The 1890-nt window shown below is 39.1% G+C and overlaps 1 protein-coding gene across 1 annotated transcript; it reads left to right on the forward strand.

The window, feature by feature from the left end:
- Nucleotides 1–544: 544 nt before the first annotated feature.
- Nucleotides 545–1513, forward strand: LOC109221579 (arp2/3 complex-activating protein rickA-like; the record flags this gene model as incomplete). Its single annotated transcript, XM_019386052.1, has 1 exon — nt 545–1513. A coding segment is annotated over exon 1 (969 nt), but the record flags the coding sequence as incomplete, so codon positions are not given.
- Nucleotides 1514–1890: the final 377 nt, after the last annotated feature.

Below are 1890 nucleotides of genomic sequence, written 5' to 3' on the forward strand. Positions count from 1 at the left end.
TGTAGTTCACAGTGGTTTCAAGTTTAATTCAGGTTCACAGAATGCTCAGGAAACTTCAGAAATCTAGGAGCTACAGTGGTCGCACAGATTTACCAAGAAACTCTGATTGTTAACTCTAAATTAGTTTCGGTCTTCTGTCAACTTTTTATTGTTCTCTAAACTAGTGTAAACTTGATATTAGTTCATATTAAGTTTAACCTAGTTCTTTGTGTGCTTAATTTTGTTTCGTGTCAATGTTTCGTGTTTGTCTTTTAATTTCGTTGCGAATTGCTTGGTTCAAGTCCGTTTGCTTTTAATTGTCCGTCCTTGTGAATACACAACTTCCACTCCACCCCGAAGCGGTTGGAACTTATTGTGAAACCTTGGAACTTAAGTTTGCTAGCAATTTTGACATTCACTACTTGAGCGGAAAAAGCAAGAGTGAATAGGACTTTGAGCACACAAGAGCCAATTGGTGCAAAGTGTGATACACGAGGGTTGAGCGACATCAAGTGAGTTGGTGAGGACTTTTACTACTAACTTGTTTGCTCATTTTGTAGGTATCATGGAGTACGGACAAACTTCTTCTCCTAATTGTGATCCACGGAGTGAGACTCCGATGCATGATGTTGTTTCTATGCTTTATGACATAAGCGAGAAGGTTACCAACTTAAGTGAGAAGGTTACCAATATTAGCATACGGCAACACCAAACGGATGCAAGGTTGAATTCCATGATAGAGGAATCTCACTTGAGGCAACAAGGAAAGGAGCGTAGTATGACGCTTACTAATTCCTCTACTACACCATCTCCTTCACAAGTGCGACAAATGCTTCAAAGGGGAAATTTGCAACACAACCAACCCAACCAAATACCACAAAACTTACCAAAGCGACCACTTTCACCAAAGGGACCTTATTTTCCTCCACCAAACTACCGTCCACCTACCAACAACCAACACAAGCCACCATTTAGACCTCAAGCACACATACCCATAATACCACCACCCCAAATGACCCAACCTAGACCACCAATGAATTTACCTCCCCAATGTATGCCTCAAGCACCACCAAGGAGGGACAATCTCCCTCCTCCACCACCCATACCACCTCAAGAGCCTCGAATGATTAACAACCCACTTTTTCAATATGATCATGAGACCACCTTGAATGAGTTGGACAACATCCAACAAGTTTTCCATGATAAATATAGGGGGAATAAAGTGAACCAAAGGGGAAGAGGCCAAATGAGTTTGAGAACGTCCTTGAAAAATGCAAAGAGAAAAAGTAAGGATGAGAGACAAAAGATAGAGAGTAGTGAGGGAGAGAAAAGTGACAACTCTAGAGTGGATAAAGGAGAGAAAGTATGGAGTGAAGTGAGTGAGTTGTCACAAGAAAAGAGTGAAGAGCTTAAAAAGAAAATGAGAGACAAGAAAGAAGGAAAACAAAAAGAGAGTGAAATTTTTCCTTATTCTAATGCTAACAACCTTTCTTCTTTTCTAGTTGTTTTATATCTTGTGAAGGAACTTTTGGAGGTGAGCCATTAAGTGAAGTTCAATCTACTTTGATGAACTTGGAAGAAGATCAAGCTACCTTTTCGAGAGAACTTTTGAAATTTAATGAGCAAGTTCAAGGTAAAGAGAATTTCACTTTAGAAGAGCTTCAAGGTAACATAGCTTATCCTTCTACTCGTGATACTTTAGTTGATTGTGGTGACACTTTGTGTTTGAAATATAGCTATGATATTGATGAGTTTGATACTTTTTTATCTTGCAATGAGAAAAATAGTTTTGGCTTGCAACTAGCTAGGAGTTCTTGCGCATTATTGGATGATTCTAGTTCTTTGTTTAATGTAATCCCTAGCTAGTGATTTGTGTGATGTTGAATCTTATGATACCCCACCTTTATGGGA

This window comes from Nicotiana attenuata, unplaced genomic scaffold, assembly GCF_001879085.1.
Source record: "Nicotiana attenuata strain UT unplaced genomic scaffold, NIATTr2, whole genome shotgun sequence".
In the NCBI taxonomy this organism is placed as follows: Eukaryota; Viridiplantae; Streptophyta; class Magnoliopsida; order Solanales; family Solanaceae; genus Nicotiana; species Nicotiana attenuata.